This window comes from Nomascus leucogenys, chromosome 19 (assembly GCF_006542625.1).
Source record: "Nomascus leucogenys isolate Asia chromosome 19, Asia_NLE_v1, whole genome shotgun sequence".
NCBI classification, from domain to species: Eukaryota; Metazoa; Chordata; class Mammalia; order Primates; family Hylobatidae; genus Nomascus; species Nomascus leucogenys.
The window spans coordinates 8,409,218-8,430,757 of NC_044399.1; the positions used below are offsets into that span (position 1 = coordinate 8,409,218).

Sequence of the window (21,540 nt, forward strand, 5' to 3'; positions counted from 1 at the left end):
CCCACTGGCAGTATGTGGTTTAGGTCACCATCATCTTGGATTAACAAAACATCCTCCTGACAGAGCTCTCTGCCTCTTGAGGGAAATACATTCTACATGCCAGATCCTTCTAAAACACCTATATGATCACCTCACTTGGCTACACATATAATCCATCCATAGTGCCCCATTACTCTTACAAGAAAGATCAAAACTCTTAATACGGCCTGTAAGAGTGTGGCTGCCTGGCCTCCACTTCCCCAACCTCATCCTTCATGGCTCCCTAAACTATGAAGCAACACGAGCTGCACAGCTCTCGGCCCCCAGGCTGCTCCCTCTACTTGGAGTGTCCGGTTGTCTCTTACTTCTTTGGGACTCAGCTTAAGCATCATTTTCCTTAGGACCCTCTTCCCCCAAACACCTCAACTAACCTGGATTCCTATTTCACAAATACCCACATGCCTTACCCCTCTCTGATCACCACCTATTTTACCTTATTCTGTAACCTCTAGGAAACTAAAGCTTCATGAGGGCCTGAATTGCACCTGTCTTATTCATTGTCTCCAGTGCCCAGGGCACATAGTTGATGACCAATATGTATTGGTTAAATGAAAGAATGAATGTTAATATTAAAAAACCTTCAATACCACTCCTAGGGCATCACACCATAACTTATGAAAGCAAACTATGGTACTTAAAGTATATAGTAACCAACTTCTTAATGATTGACTCACCTCTATTTGTTGAATTCTCAAATTGGAAATTAAGTCCCAGCGAGCTGCTCCATTTTTGTCATACCCTCTGAAACCAAAGCCTGCAGCATTATTAATGGCATCAGCTATAGAAAACAAAATTTAAAAAACAGTATTAAGAATCTCCATAACAATCTACCATATTCTCCCAGAAGGTATGTGTTATTATATCTTTTATTCTTAAACAGTAAAAGTAGATTTACTCTAATTTTTAAGTCAGAAACAACATCACATACAATGAAAATAACACATCCAGGACAATTTGGTTAGTCAGCAATACATGAGACATCATGCATGAGTTGGGGGCAGGTGGAGTCTAAAAGCTGCTGAGGACCAATAGGTAAAGGTGAAGACTCGAATGGGAAACGCTCCCCAACATTAGCTGTGCCAGTGGAACACAGCACAGTATGCTCGATCAGCTGCCAAGAAGTTGCTAAGGGGATGTTTTTGCTCTGGGAGCACCATGTTCTTTTTAATCATATATTTGAAGTTTACTATAAACAATAATACATAAGTTAGGCATAATATTTTCCTTCCATTTTTTTCTTTCTTGGTTCACCAGAACCCACTCTGTGTATATGTCTCTAGAATTTTTAAAAAATAGAGACAGGGTCTCCCTCTGTCACTGCCCAGGCTGGAGTGGCAGGATTATAGCTCACTGCAGCCTTGAGCTCTTGGGCTCAAGCAATCCTCCTGCCTCAGCCTCCTGAGTAGCTGGGACTGCAGGTGCACATCATCATGCCTGACAATTTTTTTTTTGTAGAGATGGGGGGGGTCTCATTATGTTGCCAAGGCTGGTCTCGAACTCCAGGCCTCAGGCGATCTTCCCACCTTGGCCTCCCAAAGTGCTGGCGTTTCAGGCAAGAGCTACCGCACCTGACCCAGAATTTGTTTTCTAATCCTTTTCAACACAATGCTCAATTAGTCATTTTTGCTTTATGTACATGCTTAAGCTGCAAAGAAAATTTCTGCCTCAAATGAGCCCTTTTCCAATCAACTGGAAAATTGTTTATGCTGTTTGTAACATGACCAAAGAAAAAACAAACAGAAATCTATCAAAGCCCAGCAAAATAATATGCCTATACGGACATGTATCCTTAAATTGTTTTATTGTTTATTAGTGCTTTTTAGTACATCAAACAAGATCCTTTAAAAATTACACTTTGGGGGAAAAGAATAAACAAGATTTACTCCTCTGTCAGGTTTAATGAGGTCAGCCGCCTTTGTTCAATTCACATAAATATGAGCCTATAAGGTAAGCCTGTTAGCATAGTCACATATTCAACAGAATTAAAAATAAACATCTATTAACCACATGGGCAGCATACCCATATAAATGGCTGCTGGGGAACTCCTTCCCTCCCTCATGGTTGCCACCACTTCTGATTTCTTCATGTATTCATCCTCTCCATCTTTTTTAGCCTACTGTGATCTAAGAGCAATGAAACTCCTAACCAACTTCACATTCGACAACAAGATTGGCCCAGGGTATGGTCAACAGCAACAAAACGAGAAGAGAACTGCAGATACCAAACTGCAGGAGTCCACCTTCCATGTTCCCCTGCCCCCCGTCTCCCACCGCAGACCCTGCCTCATCTTTACCTCAGGTAACGTAACTCCTGACAGAGCTTCTAAGTTGTCATTATATAGAGATATTCCAAATAACTGACCATTAACATCAATTTAAACTTTAATCTGTCCCTACATGTACTAAATGTTTTTCAAACTTGAGTTAAAGGGGAAAAAACTGCTCAGATCCCAATAAATCATTTTTTTGAGGTGATAAGGAGAAAAGCGCAGGGTTACAGGGCTGTGGAGATGAGAAGCCTGATTCCCATTTTGAGAACACTGAATTAAGGAATTAAATATAGTCTACCTAGCCACTAGTATCCATGAAATTATAAGTTGAAAAATGTACATGTGCATACAAAAATCAGAAAGTAACTGTCCATATGATCCAGAATACATTCATACTATTTTTATAAATTATTAATAAAATATAAAAACAAAGTTAAAGAACTTTGGAACTCTTGGAATTTCCCAAAAAACAGATTTTTGGACCTCCAGAGATCATTAAAACTCCAATTTTACAATCAAATGGACAATTACAAAAAGGTAACGGGGGTGGAGATGAACGTGGGCACATGCATGCTGAGCCTCAGCTGGCTTCTCCACTGACAGCTGAAACCTGAACCTCAGGGCTGAACCATTACCGGGAACTCAACCATTACTTGTGTTAAGACAGTACAGACATAGTATAAGTATTTATTGAATGGAATAACTTTATTGCCTTACAGCTAAAAATTCTTTAAATTCTTTAAATATAGTTCAATTTCAAATTGTCATTAATATATATTCTAATATTATTTCTTTAAGGAAGAATCAGGGAAAAGGAATTAACTCACCTTTGGTTTGTAAATATGTAAAAATGCACAAGATTCATTTTTCAAACCAAATATTGGGGTCGGAGGATCAGAAGTACCCTAAGAATCATTTTAATTGTCAAAATTGCAAATAAAAATTAATGATAAAAAAAATTTGTTTTTTTGAGGCAGGGTCTCACTCTGTTACCCAGGCTGGAGTGTAATGGTGCGATCACAGCTCACTGCAGCCTCAACTTCCCTGGCTAAAGCAGTACTCCCACCTCAGACTCCTGAGTAGCTGGGACCACAGGTGTGCAACATCACACCTGGCTAATTTAAAAAAATTTTTTTGAGGAAATGGGGTCTCACCATGTTGCTCAGGCTGGTCTCAAACTCCTGGCTTCAAGTCATCCTCCTTCCTCAGCCTCCCAACATGCTGGGATTACAGGTGTGAGCCACTATGCCTGGCCTAATGATAACTCTTGTATATTTTTACATATTTACAGAGATCTTGTAATTTTTCTCAAAAGCCTTATAAATTCAATGACCTCGTTCTATTGATAAGATTTTCAACAATTAGATGTCCAACTGAATTCAAAAACATGCAGAACTCTCATATTCTATAAATCTAGTGATTCAACCAATAGGTCAGAATTCTTATAAAACCCTAAAAATACCAGGCTTGTTTAGGAAAGTTCTCAGTCTCAATTTGAAGTCAGAATTTAAGTAGTACAGGAATTTAATTTGGTATTATTGATGTCTAAATTTGGCTACAATAAAAATGTTCAATCCTTAAAGAAATCTTAGATTAAAATCCATAAGGTAACATTATATTTTAATTGGCCATTAACTCACCAGGTTAATGCAACTTTTAATGATGCTATTGTGCACAGTTGTATGATGAAAGACTGAAAATAATGAATCCAGCCCCAAACTGTATTTCATTGTAATCAAAATAAAACCGACAGTAAAATGCTAATCCTCAGAGGCCTAATTATTGGCTGATGTGTTTCTTCGTGCATTCATTCAAATATTTATTAACAAATATAAACAAGGCAAGCAGAATACAATCTTAAGAATAAAGGAGTTTATAATCTTGTGGGTGAGATAAAAAAGACAGCACATATATAAAAGAGATTTCAATTTATCCAGTGAAGCATTCTCTCTACTTCAGTCCAACCTTCAAAACGTGGCCAGAATCATCTTCTGCCACAGGATCAGGCCGTCAGCCTGACTGAAGCCTCTTGCGGCTCATTCAGCAGAGCAGGCAAGGTCCTGTGAAAGCCCATTTCACCTGACCAGGTCTCTCCTTCCTACACGCCCCTGCTAACATCTGCCATGCAAAGCGAGGTACCTCCATGTCTCTTTGCTCATCAGTGCAAAACTAGCTATTTTCCACTTGCTGAAATCACATTCAATCTTTTTGTTTTTGTTTTTGTTTTTGAAACTACCTAGGGGTTATTGCTCAACTCATACTAAAACCTCACTCTGTTGCTCAGGCTGTAGTGCAGGGGTGCAATCATAGCTCATTGCAGCCTCAAACTCCTAGGCTCAAGCAGTCCTCCCACCCCAGCCTCTCAAGTAGCTGGGACTACAGGCACACACCACCAGGCCTAGTTGATTTTTAAAAATCTTTTTGTAGAGAGAAGGGTCTCACTATGCTGCCTAGGCTGGTCTTGAACTCCTGGCCTCAAGTGATCCTCACCTTGAACTCCCAAAGTGCAGGGATTATAGGGGTGAGCCACCATAACTGGCCCACATTCAATTAAAGCCACGATTGCATGTTATCTTTTCTCTAAAATTTGTTCTACCTGCCAAGCATAACTGATGACCCCCTATCAGTATGCCAATATCATTTTATTCACTTTGCTGATAAACTACTGATCATATTATACTATGGTTAATGGTCTATTTAACAGGTATCATAATTGTAAGCTGAATACAATCATACTAAATTATAACCATCTGAAGGATAAGGACTATGTCTTATACATACTCGTATCTATCCTGGCTAGCACTGAATCTAGACTATAATAGGCATTCAACAAATATCTGTTGTCTTTCATTGATCCATTTATTTTTATTTTGTATTATAATAAAATGGATTCAGTTTTTAGAATATACTTACATGTGAGTTGTGAGGGTGTCTTTTCTACACGGATGACTTAATTTTTCCAATTGGTCTTTATGTATCCTCAAGAGGGCGCACTGATAGCAATCTATCGACAAGGTAAGAAACGCTTCAACATAGACAAAGGGAAGTCTATTTACATGTTACTTACCTAGCGTCCATGCAAAATAGTATTTGGGTCTGGCAGCCAAAAGAGAGATATACAGATAGATAATCTTTGTTGGCCACGAAGCTGTAGCTTGAAAATGCTCATCAATGTTGTACTCCACAGGTAATGTTGTACAGATGGTCAAGTGAAATAACAAGGACAGCCCACAAACTAAGAGCTTCTGAATAACTGCAGTCTGAAAAGTGCAAGGCGAGACTTCATCAACTTTATCCATGCTCCTTTTAATTCATTCTATGTATTATCGACAGATCAATCTTCCTGAATGGATCATCAGTCCTGCAATTCTCCTGGTCAAAATTCAAGAGCTACATTGCACTTGGCATTTAAAGTCTTCCATAGTCTCATGGTATGAACTTTTCCAACTGTATCTGTAAGTACTACCTAGGGGTTATTGCTCAACTCATACTAAAACCTCCATTTTGTATTCAGAACTTTCAGGAAATAAAAAAATCTAAAAGCGAGCATAAGTGTATCGGTGTGAATGGAAGTGAATACAAAAAAAAATTAACATTAATTACTTTTGGCAGTAAATTTTATATGGATATATATTTTTTCCATTGAGTCTTTTCTATATTTTCCAAATTCTAGGTATCTCATGGATGTTATTTTTACAATAAACAATCTATGCATTTCTGTAAATCTGAAAGTTAACACAACTTTGTTCAAGAATAATAAAAACCAAAAGAGCTATATACCTGAGAATAACAATTTGCATAAAAGACCCTGGTGAAAAGAAGAGGCTATTCTTAGCAATACTGCGGTAAGGTCGCATTACCAACTCATGGTATTTTGTATTTTTACAACTCATGCTGTTTTTATATTTGTAGAAGGCCAGAATATTTCAACTTCATTTGGTATAAAAGAGATTATACAGGCAATGAAGAAAAAGAAACAAGCAAAGAGAAGGCTAGATCCAGATGAAGTATGCAACAAAGTATCTGGATTTAGAAGTGCTCTATACAGTAACCAAATAGTATTCAAATTAACTGAAGTAATTTATCAATGAAGCTCCACATTTTAACGCTTTATATAATAGTGCCAAAAGAAAAGCTCCAAGACAAGAGCCAAAGCATATGCCGGATGCACTGCACTTGAGAACAGTATTTTATTATTGGTTGCTCCTGCGAGGTGGAACTCAGTGTTCAAGGACTCCTTGCAGCAATTGTTATTCTCATTTTCCATTGTCTTTTATCCCTTTCTTTAATAAAATAAGGCGACTCTTTCCTCAGTGCCTCCCAAATATCTTACCTATATATTTGAATTATGAGATTTTAAAATGGTAGAGAAAAAATTGTAATTATAAATGAAGCAAGGTGAAATAAATGGCCCCATACTTTAATTTTAAAATGAGGCATATTATTTTAGTAATGTAGTAAGAAGTACTGTGGCCACGAGACTATATGGTTCTGAAGTAGGGCAGGGATATGGTGCTGCAACAAAAATGTAGATAATATGAAAACAGCCTGTATCCTGAGAGGTGATATCCTCAGCCCCCTTCCCCTGCCCAGACCCAGAGTCCCAGCAGTCAAGTTTGTATGCCCTAGGCAGAAAACTGGAGAATCCTTCACCCAAAAAACCAAAGAGCCCCAGAGAAATGGCCTGCAGACATCATGACAGAGACTGCCAAGTGTTTCCCAGGAGCCCTCCTCCCCTTCCTACACAGAAAAAGAAGTTTCTCTTGGGTGCTTGGAAGTCTAGCTAAAGATGACACATCATAGCCTTTGGTGCACCTGAGTGTGGCTATATGATTAGGTTCTGGCCAATAGGACGTGAACAAAAGTAATATGTACAGGGAAGATGGAGCTTGGATCTCTAACACCTTGGGGCCCCCATATTATCAATGCACTGCTTACAGGTGAGCTGTCCCACATATAACATAAAAACAAATTTCCACCTTGTTTAAGTTCCTGTTATTTTGGTCCCTGTTTCAGCAGCCAAACCCGTATCCTAACTGATGCAGATAGAGGAGAGGACAGTGGAGAGGTCCCCAACAGAAGAGCCAGTGGGCTCCGTGAGCATCCTGCTTAGAAGCCTGAGCATCTGCATGCTCCACTGATGCACAAGGAGCTTCCAAATGCCCCTTGAGGGACTTAGGACTAACTATCACTATTTGACTTTATAAAGTACATGCATGTGAAATTTAAATAAAATATCTTATTAAAATGGTGGGAAAATACATTAAGAATATTTGCCATTATCAACAACCTCTGATTTAGGATGTCTATAACCCAAAAGAGGAAAGTGACATTTTATGAGAGTAAAACCCATAAAAACTCAGTGAAGTGATAGAATATATACATTTGTATTACTGTTTAAGTTTGATTCACTACTATCACGTTTATAACACTTGATATTTTCAAGTATTTTACAAAATCATTTGATCTTCATACAGTCTGTAAAATGGGGAAGACATTAAGATTCTCCTTTTGCAGACAAGGACTCATACACATTAAGTGATGTGCTGAAATGATGAGCCAAACTGGTCACTGACAGTCTAGCATCTTGATTCCTAGGCTTTTATTCTCCTGCCAGCACTCCCAAATAAACTTCTAAGAAGCTGTCTACAAATGTCTTTACCTTCTCTTATAGCAGGGAGACCACTAAAAGATTAAGTGGTCATCCTGGAGATACAAAACAGTCAATGAAGACACGCCAATTTCAAATCTGGAATCCCATTCAGTTTGATAGGACATTTCTCAACGCTTAACCAGTAAAAGAAAATATGAAGACAAAAACACCTTTTTGGTATAAAATACAATGAGCCACATGGTAGGAAAGAGATAATATACTATCTTTTGCAAGTGCAGGCACATTTCTTCATTGACTTTTTGTTGCCCACACAGTGGAGGGTGGTAGATTCGCAGGAGAAAGAAGGTGACCCCTTGCTCTAAGCCCTACATTCAGAGAAAACACACTAGCCCCTTTCCTTCATCTCACAGACTTCCTGATTGGCCTATTGTTTTTCATGGAAACTTTAGATTTTACCAGATGAAATCTAACAGAAACTTAGCCTATACAGAACCTCACTGCCTTTCTTTACGAAGCAGCATCCCAGCAATTTCAAGTGTCCCAGTGGCTTAAAGAAAATAAAAATTATGTTTGGTTGTAAGGCAACTTAGCATAGACTTGAAACCAGATTGCACTGGTTTGAATTCCAGTTCTACTGCCAATCTGGGGAATTTTGGTCAAATCACTTAGCCTCTGAGTCTCAGTTTCCTCAACGGTGAGAAAAACAGCGCCTACCTTGTAAGAATGCTATGAGGGCTGAAAGAGTAACTACGTGTGAGGTGCACACCACAGTGACTGGCACATGGTGAGCACTGTCAAAGTGTTAGCTATTATTAATATCTTCATCATATCACTAATCTCTTCATTGTGGGAATCAGGAGCTGTTTTGTGGAAAAAGGTGGTATTTGAAGTAGGCTTTTAAAGAGAAGAAAGAGTTCAACTTGCAATAATTAAGAAGAGGACAGGCAAAGCAAAAAAGAAACGGAGGATACAGAGTGTTACAATCTGCTGGAACACAAGGCACAGGTAAGAAAGAAGTAAGAAAGAAAGAAAAGGAAGGGAAGGGGAGGGGGAAAGGGGAAGGGGGAAGGGAGCCTGGAAAATTATTAGCCTGGCCAATTCCATGATAAGAGCTTTCTTGTAAAATCCCCTGTAACTATAAAGCATTATTCTCACCGAGGAATTCAGCACATAGTTTCTGAAGTGACCTTATTTGTGTTCTTAATCATGACTGTACTTCTACTAGGTGCAGTGTGAAGTCATTTATCTTGAAAAGTATTTTTAAAGAAATAGATGGATAAGTTCACAATGTGAAAATATTTGTATCTTTAAATAAGACTAACCAATACATGCTATAAAGGCTCCAGATAAATCTCATGACCTTACATTTGGAGATGGCTCTGTTCTTTCATACTGTGTCTCTTCTTTTCCATTTTCACCAGATTGTGTGATATGGTATGATCTGCCTTCAATGAAAGTAATGTAGTCTTTGTAAGAGCAAAGCGGGCCTGCCAGGATCCCCATGAAGTTACAGTTGTAACTCAAATACTCCAGTAGGCTTGGCATGCGCCTGCAATGAAAAGACACGCAACCAGTGAGATGCAGCATAAGCTTCAGAACAGTTGATAGAATAACGATCCACCTCACTGCTCTCCATTTCCAAAACAAGACAAGCTTTCATTTTCATTTGCACCCATACAATAAGAATTTTAAGGATCAGGACATAGTCATGCTCAAAAGTATGTCTGAATAAGAGTTTCTCTACAGGTCCTTATGAGCAAATATGAAGGTTTCGACTTCGATTTCTCACAATGAGACAAATCAAAGACGGACGCACTATCCGCAAAGTGCTGTCTCCTCCTAGGCAATCATTCGCTCTTCTAACAAACACGTGCTGCGCGCCGTGTGCCCCACCTGCTGCAGGGCCTGGATACGGCCGTAAACAAAAGACAGGACAATCCTGCATCCACAGAGCTTGCATACTGGTTGCAGAAAACAATAATAAAATATATAAAACATATTTTCAGAGGTGCTAAGCGCTACAAAAAAAAGGAACTCTTTTATTCTATTAAGAAGTCAAAGAAGGCCTCTCTGGTAAGGTGACAGTTGAGCAGAGACCAGGAAGAAGTGAGAGGAGTTGTGTGGATGTTGGTGACACGGGTTCCAGGCAGAGGAAATGATGTGTGAAGACCCCTGAGCTGGGCTTGGCTGGCAGCAAGGCAGCCATGGGCCTGGAGCAGAGTGGACCCAGGGTGAGAGGTGGGAGCAGGGAAGACAGCTGAGATGGGATCAGACGGGGCTTGCCTTACAAGCCATGGCAGGAACTTCAGATTTTACTCCGAATGAAATGAAAAAACATAGCAGGGGTTTAAAAGACCTATGTCTCAATGCGTCACTCCAGCCCATGTGCGGGGCTCCCCCGGTCTCCAGGCAGGAGGTGACAATTGTTGGAGGAGGGGGCAGATGCCCTGCACGTATCCTGGCAGTGGAGCCTGAAGGCTGCAGAGGGATTGGCTGTGAGGTGGAGGAGAAAAGGGAGTCAAGCCAATTCCGCTCCTTAGAGGTCTGTCCAGTTGATACACGGTACCTATGAGTAACATGGTGAAAATGGGTAGTTAACACAGGAGACTATTTAGACTATTTATGTTATCATATAAATGAATAAGGAGTATATTTAAAAAAAAACAGTTGCATTAAGAAGTCTACTGTCCACTGTCAATTATAAACCATCACAAAGAAAGCACAACTGCACCTGGGGACAGCAGGCAGGCTTCTTGAATATGTTACAGTCCCTGCTCCTCTCTGAATATGAAAAGCTGTCTCCTTAAAAAATACAAACACTCTTGTGGACAAGAGAGGTTGAGAGAATACCCTCATAAACAGTTTTTTAAAGAGCTAGGTCTTGTTATGTTGCCCAGGCTGGACTCAAACTCGAGCTCAAGCGATCCTTCTGCCTTGGCCTCCTGAGTAGCTGGGATGACAGGCACACACCCACCTTGCCTAGCTTAGCATATATTATTTTTCTTTGATAAATTAAATAGAACAAAATAGTGATTCCTGTCCATCTGATACTATCTGGGTTACTGCTCAGCCCAAACTACTTTTCTAACTTTTCCAGAATTATTTTTCCACTTTTAAAAATGTCTTGAACCTTAAGTATTTTCTTTTTAGGGCTTGAAACTGATGACAGAAAATGTTTCTGGCAGATTTTCTTTTAGTTCTTTCTATTTAATGATGAAACAGCATGCTTTCTCACTGTATCAAAGACCAGGGTAAGTACCCTGCAGTCACAAGGTTACAAAAGAACTCCTTGTACTCCAGCAGCAGAGCTCCATTCTCAATACCAATTATTTTAACACCAAGTCAAACTATGTATCACCATGAGCAAGGACAGGAGATAGTTCTAAACCATGAAACTGGTTTAAGTAATTTTTGGTTCAACTGTCATATCAAACAACAAGTCATTTTAGGTACTGAAGTAAATAACTATATTTATTTATAAAATGAAAACTTAAGTCTAATTGTAATGTATAATATCAAACAAAAGATTCATTCATTCATTCCATTCATGTATCTTGGGCTTCTCATGTGCAGAATTATTGACACTTTGGACCCATGATTCTTTGTTGGGGGTCCTCCTGTGCAGTGCAGGGTGTTTAGCAGCACCCCCTAGGCACTACCCACCAGATGCCAGTAACACCACCCGCCTCAGCAGTAACAACCAAAAATGTCTAGACATTGTCAGCTGACTCTTGGAGGCGAAATCACTCCAAATAATGACCATGGTTTGGATGATGGGGACAATAAATGAGACAAAGTTCTTGTCCTCAATGACAGGGGCAGGGAGAGGGACAATTAAAACAAATGTCTTGCATAACATCAGACAGTAATACCTACTATGAAGAAAACAAAGCGGAGCAAAGGGACAGAAAGTGATGGTAGGAAGGGAGGGGTATTTTTGACAGAGCGATCTGCACAGTTAAGAATGGATTGAGTGAGGAAGCATGGTCAAGCTCTGGGCTCTTGCTGGGCCTTATATGCTGTGGTCAGGGGTTTGTAATTCTATTCTGAATTACAGGGGAAGCCACTGGAGGATTTTCATCAGTGGACGGGAATAACAGAATCCAATGCACATTAAAACCTTCTCTGGCTGCTAGCTGAAAAGTAGGCTGTACAGGGCATGGGAGAAAATAGGGAAGCCAGGAAGGAAAGCTACCACAGCAGACCAAGTAGAAAATGAGGGTTTGTACTGGGATGTGACTGGTGGAAGCGGTGAAAATCAGTCAGACTAGAGATTAATTTTAAAGGAAGGGCTAACTTGACTTGCTGGTGAAGTGGATTTGCTGTAAGAAAATTGAAGTCCCCCAAGCCACCAGTGATAATGGTACTGCTATTAGCTAACTGGGTGATAATGGTGGAGGAACAGATGCGGGAGGAGGAAGGTAGAGGAAGACAAATCAGAAGTTCTGTTTTGAACATGTTCTGTTCGAGCTGCCTGTCACTATCCATACAAAGACCTTGAAATGGCAGTTGGATAAATGAGGCTGGAGCCGAGGGGAGTGGATTGGGCAGGAATATAAATTAAGGAGACTTCAAACACGAAGGTGGCCTTTCAAGCCAATGGATGTGACCACCTGGAGAAAACAAAGTCCAGGGCTGAGCCCAGGCTAGTGATAAGGCAGAAGCAGGGGCAGAGGATGCAGCAGAGGAGACAGAGAGGAAGAGCCAGTGAAGGAGGAGAAAAATTGAAAGAAGCGAGTGTCCTGGAAGGAAGTGAAGAAGGTATTTCAGAAGAGTGGCCAACTGGCCAGTGCTGCTGAGGTTCAGCACCATGCAAACAGGCTGACAATGAAATCGGCCAAGATTAAGGGCAATCTTGAAAGAATGATTTCAGACCAAGAGTGGGCACAAAAACCTGAATGCAGGGGGCTGAGGGGAGAATGCGGGGAGACACTGAATGTCGAGAAAGCCTTCAAGAAGTGCTCCTCTAAAGGAGCGTGCAGTAACGGGGTGATGGCCAGAAGGGAATGAGAGGTGTCATGAGCTTGTTCTGTTCAGGTGGTGGGGATGGCCCAATAGAGAGGGAGAAATCGGTGCGTGAACAGGCAGGAGTAACTGACGCAGCTGAATCCTTGAGAAGGAAGTGAACCCCGTACAGCAGTGAGAAGCTGGCCTTCGATTAGTTGATGGACAGCTAGTACTTGACACCAGGAAAGAAAGTAGAGCACTGTGTTATAGATTCAGGCAGCATGGTAGATTTGGTGGTTGCAGAATCAAAGTAGGATTGCTTTTTTTTCTCTCCAAAAAATAAAATCTTGCTACCAACATGAGTATGGGGGATGGCGTGTTAGAAGTCTGGGAGGAAGAAGAATATATCATCTTAGAAGAGTGTGGGCAAGTGGGTGGACTGAGGAAACGCAGAACCACTGGCGATACTAAGGATCCTAATTTTAAATTTGGGGTAACAAATTCAAAATGGGTCCAGTCAGCAAGACAGTGTTTTCCACTCAGCTTTCTTCCACTGTTCAGGTAGGTGAAGAGGTGGGGTTACCCAGGTCTGGGTATTTGCTCTTGATGTGAGAGGCACGGGGGAAATGGCAGCTGAGTGTCTGTAAATGAGTAGCTACTGGGATGGCACAAGGGGTCCTAAAGATCAAAGAACCAAGACCAAATTAACCTCTCGTCAGGAAAGCTACTCAAGTGTCTATTTATTGATACATAAAGATTGACTATAGGGGATATCAGAATAGAACATTTTTAAAGACGGGCAAATACAAAAAGACCCCCAAGACATGCCACCTGGGATGAAAGATGAATACTTAGTGTAGTTCTAAATAATATCACAAACAATCTTATTCTTCTAGCAGCTATGCATTTATTCGTTCTAGATCTGGAAACAAGGTCACCCGTGGGAAATTTTTCTTTAAGTATAATGAGTATTCCATCTCAAATTATATTAGTTGAGATAGACACTGTGAAATTAAGCCATTCCTTAGATTAGTCATCAGAGTGCCTTCAATAAATGAAGTAGAAGCCTATCCCAGAGTGAATTCCTCAAATAATAATGAGAATTATGTGACTGGTTCTTTATTATTTCAAAATATGGCATCGATGTGCTGTATTAATGTACTGTATCTTAGCCCAGTACCTGCCATCAAGTTACTGGCCTGTAAATGGTAGCTGCTATTACTACCAGTAATTACTACATGGCAGACATGAAGACAATACTATCCTCCTGTCTTCAAGGAACTCAGAGTCTCATAGGGATGAAAACTTTAGCAGCTAACCTCGTGGCCCATAGGAGGCGCACATGTACAATCGAAGAGGCAGGGTGCTACAGGAGCCGTAGAAGGGATGCCCAGCCCCTCCCAGCAGGCTTTGGCAGGAGGGAGGTGCATGGAGGGAGTGAGGCTTGATTTTCAGAAGTACCTCTAGAAGGACTAGTCAGCCTCAGTCACAGAAGGAACATGGGTCCTAAGCACAGGTGCAGGAAGCATGGCAGAATAGCATGCAAAGGCACGTACCTTACAGCTAAATCCCTCTGTGAGGAAGTCAGTTCTTCATCCTTCCGAAACATCCCTGAGAAACAAAAATAGGTACTCTTATCAATTAAGATTTCTCCCCAAAATGGCATTTTTGCCCATGTACACTTTCATTACTTTCGTCATTTGAAATTCATGCTATTATATTCCTAATTTTGATATAATGACTGTTCCTTTCCTTCTCATGTGAAAAGTCTCTATAAAATAACACATGGTTGGGTATCTGACTCCACTCTAACGGGAGTTATAATTAGAGAATTCCCAAATGCTGGCACTTTAAAAATTATAATGTTATTATCCTTAATCGTAAATGCTATGACTTTTCAAAAAGGGGCATGACAATTTTTCTATTATGGGATGACTTAAATGACTATGCATGAGTACTATAAACTAGAAGCTCAACATAAAGCAAGGAGCAATTTCCTTACTCCTCCATGACTCCAATGCATGAAAACCAAACTCAAATACATCATCTTCATCCATCCATTTACCTTTCTCTTCAAAGACGAGGATATATTATTTAAGATTACACATCAATTTACTAGATCCATATGCTTTAAAAATATATACCTCAAATCCAATTTAAAGACCAAAGGGGAATGAAATTAAAAAGCAAATAGCAACATTAATATTAATAAATTAATAAATTAATATTAGTAAAGTAGTAATATTCCCCCAAAGAACCAAAGCTAAAGCAATTAAAAAACAGTGAAATAAATAGACAAAACTAAAAACATGAAAAGACAAATCGCAGAAGAAATACATGTAGCCAGCTAATGTGAAATGTTAATTTCACAATTAATAACATTTTCATTATAAACCATTACATGTACATTAAAAGAGCAAGATGCCATTTTCACCTATTATAAGTATGCAGAAATTTTAAAGGGCTCTTACTCATATAATACAATCTAAATTATGTAAAACACACATTTTATGTATTTTACATGTATATAAAACAAAGATGAGAAGAAAATAATTACTGTCTTAAAATGCCTCAGGAACTATTCTACGCACTGAGGAAAGAGCAGAGGAAAAACAAACTCCCTGCTTTTATAGCACTTATATTCTAGTAGGGAGACAGAAGATAAACAAATAAATGAGGTACCAAGAGGAACTCACATCATCTTTCTGTAAACCAGTATAGCAAACACTTTAGAAATCTTTCTACCCTCTATTCCTAAAACTCTAGCCCTAAGGAAATAACTCAAGGTGTGATTCAAGATTTATGACAAGGATCATCACAACTTTATATATAATAGCAGAAAAAAGGTAACAACCTCTATATGCAACAACTGGGGAATGGGAATATATTACACATTCCACTTTTGACAATTATGTAAAAAGAAAACCATGCCTCATAAGATGATAAAGGAAATATTAATAAAAAAGAAGGGGCCGGGCGCAGAGTGGCTCACACCCGTAATCCCACTACTTTGGGAGGCCAAGGTGGGTGGATCACCTGAGGTCAGGAGTTTGAGACCAGCCTGGCCAACATGGTGAAACCTTGTCTTTACTAAAAAAAAAAAAAAAAAAATTAGTTGGGTGTGGCGGCGGGCGCCTATAATCCCAACTACTCAAGAGGCTGAGGCAGGAGAATCACTTGAATCTGGGAAGCGGAGGTTTCAGTGAGCCAAGACTCAGCCAAAAACAACAAAAAAAGTCTGGCTCTGAGAAATGTTGGGGGAGGGACATGGAATTATTTTTTCTTCATATTTCCAATTTGTATTTTTCAAATTTTCTTCAATGATCACATACCTACTTTTTATAATCAGGAGGAAAAAAAACACTTAAAAAAAAAAAGATGATCGAAGATGAGAAAACGGTAAAACGTTATCAGGATTTAAACCCCAAAAAAAGGATAATTCCTACTTGTGACAATTCTACTTTCTTCCCCCATATCAGATATATGCTGTCCACCTTTTCCTTAAAAAAAAAAAAAAAGAGCCATCTTTAGAAATGAGGATATGTATTCAATTTTTAAAAACTCCTTATCCTTTTTTCCCTCATGCTTTTACCAGGCAAGTGACATGTTAATAGCCTTCTTTGTGATTTCAAGCTTTGCCATACACAAACTATGCCATTATATTTAGTCAGCATTTCCAAGTGTTTGGCATAGGGTGGGCCTCTACATCAGTTCAGTCTGCCATGTTGCTCAGAGAAGTGATTACTGCTTTTGAAGTGTAAACTAACCAAGAAAAGTAGACACAGAGCTTAAAGGATAGAGTTGCATAGAACAAACTTGTGTCAAAAGTCTACATGCACAACAAATCCAGCCTTCCTTCTCAGTTCAAAACTTGGGAACTTGCCAAAAGAATCACCAAAAACCAATTAAAGACAAGATATCATTTTTTAAAGCTAGAAGTCTAACCAAGTACAAGTGAGGCAGTGCAGCAAACAATGGGGTACGACAAGACTTCTGAGCCCTGGCATGATACCACATTGCAAGCAGAGACTGAAAGCCTGCCACTGCTGTTGTGTCTAACAGCTGATATGGGTAGTCCAGTGATTCTACTGTGCTGCTTAGTTACCCTGAACACACCATTTTTTCACTGAATTAATGGAATGGCATATCTTCCACTGTTTAGTACTTATGTATGAATAGGTAAAAGAAAATGATTGTTTATCATTTTCACGTAAATTCGGAGTCAGGAATCATGGTGATGCCAAACAACCACTGATTATCTACATGGGTGGCTGAGATAGTGGCATCTTTGGTTTCTGATGGTTCAATGTACACATAATTTTGTTTTATGCACAAAATTACTAAAAATAATGTATAAATTACCTTCAGTCTATGTGTATAAGGTATATATAAAACAAATTAATTCTGTGTTTAGACTTGGGTCCCAAGATATCTCATTATATGTATGCAAATATTCCAAAACCTGAATAAATCCAAAATCGGAAACACTTCTGTTCTCAAGTATTTCATATAAGAGATATTCGACCTGTACAAACATTCCATTAGGTTCAAGTATTCCTATTGTGAAGTGACATCAATGAAGCTGCCAGCAAGACAACCAGCTACACTATCCCTAAAGGCCACAATACAAGCCAGACTTCATGAGCAAACATGCCAGCAGGTTATTTTAGTCATTCATCCTAAGCCCTCAGCAATCTCATATGCACAATTCAAAGTCAGAAGGGCAAGCAGGCTCTATTATATGAGGGTGATGAAATGTCTTAAAAACCATGCCGAGAAATATCCAAAGATAAAATAACACCTGCTTCCTGAATATGCAAATAGGAATGATGCCACTGGATTGATAGTTGAGAAACAGACACAGTTGTAGGTAATTTATTTGGTTTCATCTAGGAGTGGTCCAGAATGAGGCTGTGCAGAAACAAGTTAATATAGTTCTGAGAATGCTATCCTTAGAAAGGCCTGCTTATAAGGAGTGCCCACGGCTGGTGTGTGAGAACTTGGCTGGTCCACAGTCCCCTACACCGATAAGGAAATGTCCCCTATGCCTAGCCTATCTGTGCCAACAATGTGGTTTATTCTGAACAGCTGCTTTCCTTCTGGGAGCCTGGAATTTTGGTGTGTGCTAGGCAGCGGGGACCTATGTGACCAGCCCCCCAATAAAAACTTTGGGTGCTGAGTGTCTGAAGAGCTTCCCTGACGGACACTTCACAGGTGTTGTCAAAATTTGTTGCTGGGGGAACTAAGTACATTCTCTGTGACTCCCCTGGGAGAGGACTTCTGGAAACTTGTGCCTGGTTTCTTCCAGACTTCATTACAGGCACCTTAGTACTTTGCTGACTTTGCTTGGAATCTTTTCACTGTAATAAGTGTTAGCCATGAATTCAACTACATGCTAAGTCCTGTGAATCACCAAACTGGGAGTGGTCTTGGGGTCCCCTGATACACAGATAATAAGGCCCTTCTCTGAAAGACTAGCTGAGAAAATATGGGTTAGACAGGGTTCAATCTATCCCTTGGGAATAAAGGGGTAGGTGGTATGGGATGTGGCAGACGTGCAGCAGACTGTCTTGGAGGATGTAGTGAAGCAAACTAGAAGAGGAACCCAGTTTGAAAAGTTAAAGTGTATGAATTCCTCAAATGCTGCCAAGACTAATCACAGTCTAAACTGTTCTAAAGGGACAATTACCATTAAATCCATTTAAAAGAACAGGTCACAATATGGGGTTTGTTGTTTTTCTGAGTTGAATATATATTGTCATCAGATACTTCTAGATCTATGGACAAAATTATATCCTTGATCCACGACTTTCCTATATTCTCTTTCCAGTGTCACAGGAGTAATCTGTTACCAGCATACTACAGAAGTTTTAGCACCTGAAGATAATTATAGGCTTTTACCTAGTGTTTCCTAGTATAAGTTTTATAACTATAGTCTAGTATCAGGGTCTAGTGAGTTTCACCCACTTCACTGATCACAATGCAAGAACTACAAGACACTGTGCATAAATTATAATCCATGAAAAAACCCTCCAAGCTGAATCATACTGTTCATTGACAAAGGAGAAAATTGAAGCAGTAAGAAGCTGAATTGGAATCTGAGCATACATTTGCCCATCCATCAAAACCCACACTCCAGCCACATCTGCATGTTCCCTACTGTATGCAGAATTTTCCCTCAGTGGTTTTTCTTTTTCTGAAGGGCAAAAGACAGTTGCTGTTTAACCTGCAGACTTGATTAAACAAGTAGCAGAGAGTTTTTAATCCACCTCCTTCCCTCCACCACCCCCGCCCCCCCAAAAAAATTCAGTGTTAATTTTGCTTGTTAGTAGTCAGAGGGGAGAAGAGGAATATTCTCTCTCTCTCTCTCTCTCTCTCTCTCTCTCTCTCTCCCTCTCCACAGTACTGTCAAGGCTGGTCCTCTGACAATAAGAGGGATAACCTGCCCAGGGAGTGGGCACAGGATGGGTGGAGACACAGTGGGGCTCAAACTCATCTCAAAAGCTCCCCGGCTACATACAAATGACCGTTCTAATAGGGATGCTTCGCTTCTTCAGTCTTTGAAGGAATCAGAGCCCAAATCTCACGACTCGGAGTCCTGTTAGGCCAAGACTAGATGTCCACTCATTGAAGACAGAAATATTTCTAATAAAAATACATGGAAACACCTAATTATGAATTTGTGTATATAAAGGAGAAGAGGCGGGGGAAGCACATAAATTATAATAAAAATTTAATGAGGAGCTGAAGCAGGAAATAATAAAACTTGATCTAGACCAAATGTCTCTTTCCTTTATATGTCAAATTATCACTACTGTGGGCCATATGACTAAATCACACTATTCTACTTTCTGTCACTGCACTGAATTCAAAATGAAGATAAAACACTGAAGGAAAGCAAGCATTTTTCATAATCCTAAGCACAGTTAAGTATATTTCCTTATCTTACCTCCCTCCATTTCCTTACTCTGATAGCAGAAAGTTATGGTAATATCTCAAGCAAAAGATTATTGGAATTAAATTTTTTCAGCAATAAAAATTAATTTCAGAATTCTTACCATCATGAATTTCGCAAGCCAAACTAGTGATCTTCTGAGTAATGATCATCATTGGGCTGTGACAAGATAAAAAAAAATTAGTGTTTTAAAAGAAGAAAGTTAAAACAATACTTATGACATATGAGTTAAGAGTTTATTCTGCTTTTATCACTACAAATCCTGAAATTTTTAACATAAAAAAGACCTCCAAGGGATTTCAGCAATAACTCAGGAGTTATGTATTTGAGGACAGCATAGGAGATGGGGATCTGGGCTTTCTCTGAGGCTTCAAAAAACAAAAAACAGAAGAAAAAGGCTCCACCGCTAAAAGAAATCTCCGGTGACCCAGTGATCTAACCCAGCCCCCTCATCTCACACGTTAGAAAACAAGGCCCGGAGGTGGGAAGCACGCAGGCATGAGCTATGGCCCCAGTCTCCTGCTTTCGGCTCAGTACTTTCTTCATCATATCATGGACAGACTCTCAACTCCCTATTCTAAAAACCAGGCACCCAGGGGTTATGGACTCTAAACACAGCCATCTAAGGCACCAAAATCACGATGTATTTCAAAGAGAAAAGGACTTTAAAATCATAAGCAAAAAAATGGCATTATTTTCCCATATTTCATAATTATTTTAATTGAATGAATAATTTGGAAGGGAAAAAACACATCCACACAAGAAAACCGCCAGGATGCATCTTAACCTTTAAGGATTACATTAGCTTCCAGACAGTATTAAAAAACAGTTAAGGCCGGGCGCGGTGGCTCATGCCTGTAATCCCAGCACTTCAGGAGGCTGAGGCGGGAGAATCGCTTGAGTCCAGGAGTCTAAGACCACCCTGGTCAACAGAGCAAGACCCCATCTCTATAAAAATAAATAAAGTAAAATAAGAATAAATAAAACCACCAGGAAGGCTTTTATCCTTTAACTATTACATTAGCTTACAGACTATTTTGAAGAACAATTGACCAGAAGTTATTTAATTTTTTGAAACAATAATATAATAAAACCAGGAAATTGTGTTTTGCCTCAAGGTAGACTGTGCTCTATACACGTGCAGAGGAGAACATGTTTCACGGAATCCTGAGGACAGGGTGGCGCACGCAGCATCACCCCATGCACTGCCAAGGAAAGGGGCCAAGCGGGGAGAGGGCCCCAGGCTAGGGAGGCTTAGACCCCCGTGGGTCTAGTTCTGACCTGCTCTCTTCCAGCAGTCCCCACCGCTCAGTGCAGAAACTCGAACTGCTGCCTCTGGCAAACAAAGGTGTCTTTCTCACAAGGTCAGCAAACAGCGGCAAGGGTTTGCTTTAAACATTCCTACCACTGGAAATTTGATTCACAGACCTGGGCCCTTGAGAAGCTACAGCTCATTCTCCTCAACTAACAGGAAGGTCTCATCAATGACAAATGTTCTTAAACTGGAAGTGCTTAAGGGAGGAGATTTCTCTTAGGTTCCCTTAAAAAGACAGTTCTTACATTTACATACTCACTCCTCAGGAAATCATGCTTCAACCAACCTAATCCCCCAGGTGGCTTGGAACACCCGGTTGCTATTTCTGCTTTGCAAGATACCCTTCAAGCCCTTGAAAATAATAAAAATGCCCTATAATTTCCATTTCCCTGGGGGAGAG

The 21,540-nt window shown here is 39.8% G+C and overlaps 1 protein-coding gene across 3 annotated transcripts in view; it reads right to left on the minus strand.

Moving 5' to 3' along the window:
• The window catches only part of MBOAT2 (membrane bound O-acyltransferase domain containing 2), a 148,579-nt gene that overhangs the window by 10,476 nt on the left and 116,563 nt on the right, over positions 1-21,540 (minus strand). For all 3 annotated transcript variants that reach the window (XM_030799848.1, XM_030799850.1, XM_030799849.1), the window contains 5 exons: positions 19,929-19,984; positions 14,427-14,481; positions 9,289-9,472; positions 5,377-5,569; positions 714-817 (listed from right to left, as the gene is read on the minus strand). In XM_030799848.1, the coding sequence (XP_030655708.1) occupies positions 714-817; positions 5,377-5,569; positions 9,289-9,472; positions 14,427-14,481; positions 19,929-19,984 (592 nt within the window). The remainder of the gene's footprint in view (positions 1-713; positions 818-5,376; positions 5,570-9,288; positions 9,473-14,426; positions 14,482-19,928; positions 19,985-21,540) is intronic.